We start from the raw sequence: 618 nt of genomic DNA, 5'->3' as shown, positions 1-618 counted from the left end.
TCATGGTTGGAACGCCTTCCATGAAAGGTCTGCTTCATCAGGACTGACCGTGGGCGGAGCATGCGTTTGTGCAAACATAGTGGTATACGTGTACATGTGTGCATATCGGTATCTATGTGTTTGTGTGTATCTGTGTGTATGTGAGTGTGTGTGTGTGTATTTAGGCGTGCGTGTTTGAGTGCGTGCGTGAATAGTTGAACTTCTTTACTTACGGTGGCAAAGTCGGTTTAAGAATTCGTGGCTCAGTTGCACCATACTGCTTATCTTGGTGGCGTCCAAAATATTACGTTCTCCAGTAATGCTTGCCAAAGTTTTATCCGAATTTAATTTATCCATCTTAATTACAAACACTTCAATGCCGCTTTGACGGAGAAACCTCGCATTTGTCTTCACTCCTTCTGGATCACTCAGTTTTCCTTTCAAGAAAATAACTGCCACCTTACGTGCTCCTTTGCGGGCGCCATGTTTACTCATAAAAGATATCGTTGCAGTTTCTCGTAAAAGAGTTGTGATGGACGTTTTGTAGAAGATGTCGAGGTGATCAAGTATTTTAGTCCTGGTTTGATAGGTGTTGAAGTGGAAATCTGAAAAAAATCCATAAAATTATATGTATATATA

General features: G+C 41.1%; 1 protein-coding gene across 1 annotated transcript in view; it reads right to left on the bottom strand.

Moving 5' to 3' along the window:
- The window catches only part of LOC128250775 (uncharacterized), a 4,080-nt gene that overhangs the window by 2,290 nt on the left and 1,172 nt on the right, over positions 1-618 (bottom strand). Inside the window, exon 2 of the mRNA XM_052976670.1 lies at positions 213-584. Coding sequence (XP_052832630.1) covers positions 213-584 — 372 coding nt within the window. The remainder of the gene's footprint in view (positions 1-212; positions 585-618) is intronic.

The sequence above is a fragment of the Octopus bimaculoides genome, chromosome 25, assembly GCF_001194135.2.
Source record: "Octopus bimaculoides isolate UCB-OBI-ISO-001 chromosome 25, ASM119413v2, whole genome shotgun sequence".
Lineage (NCBI taxonomy): Eukaryota > Metazoa > Mollusca > Cephalopoda > Octopoda > Octopodidae > Octopus > Octopus bimaculoides.
Note: the sequence above shows the minus strand (reverse complement) of the source record. Positions and strands in the feature narration are given on the sequence as shown.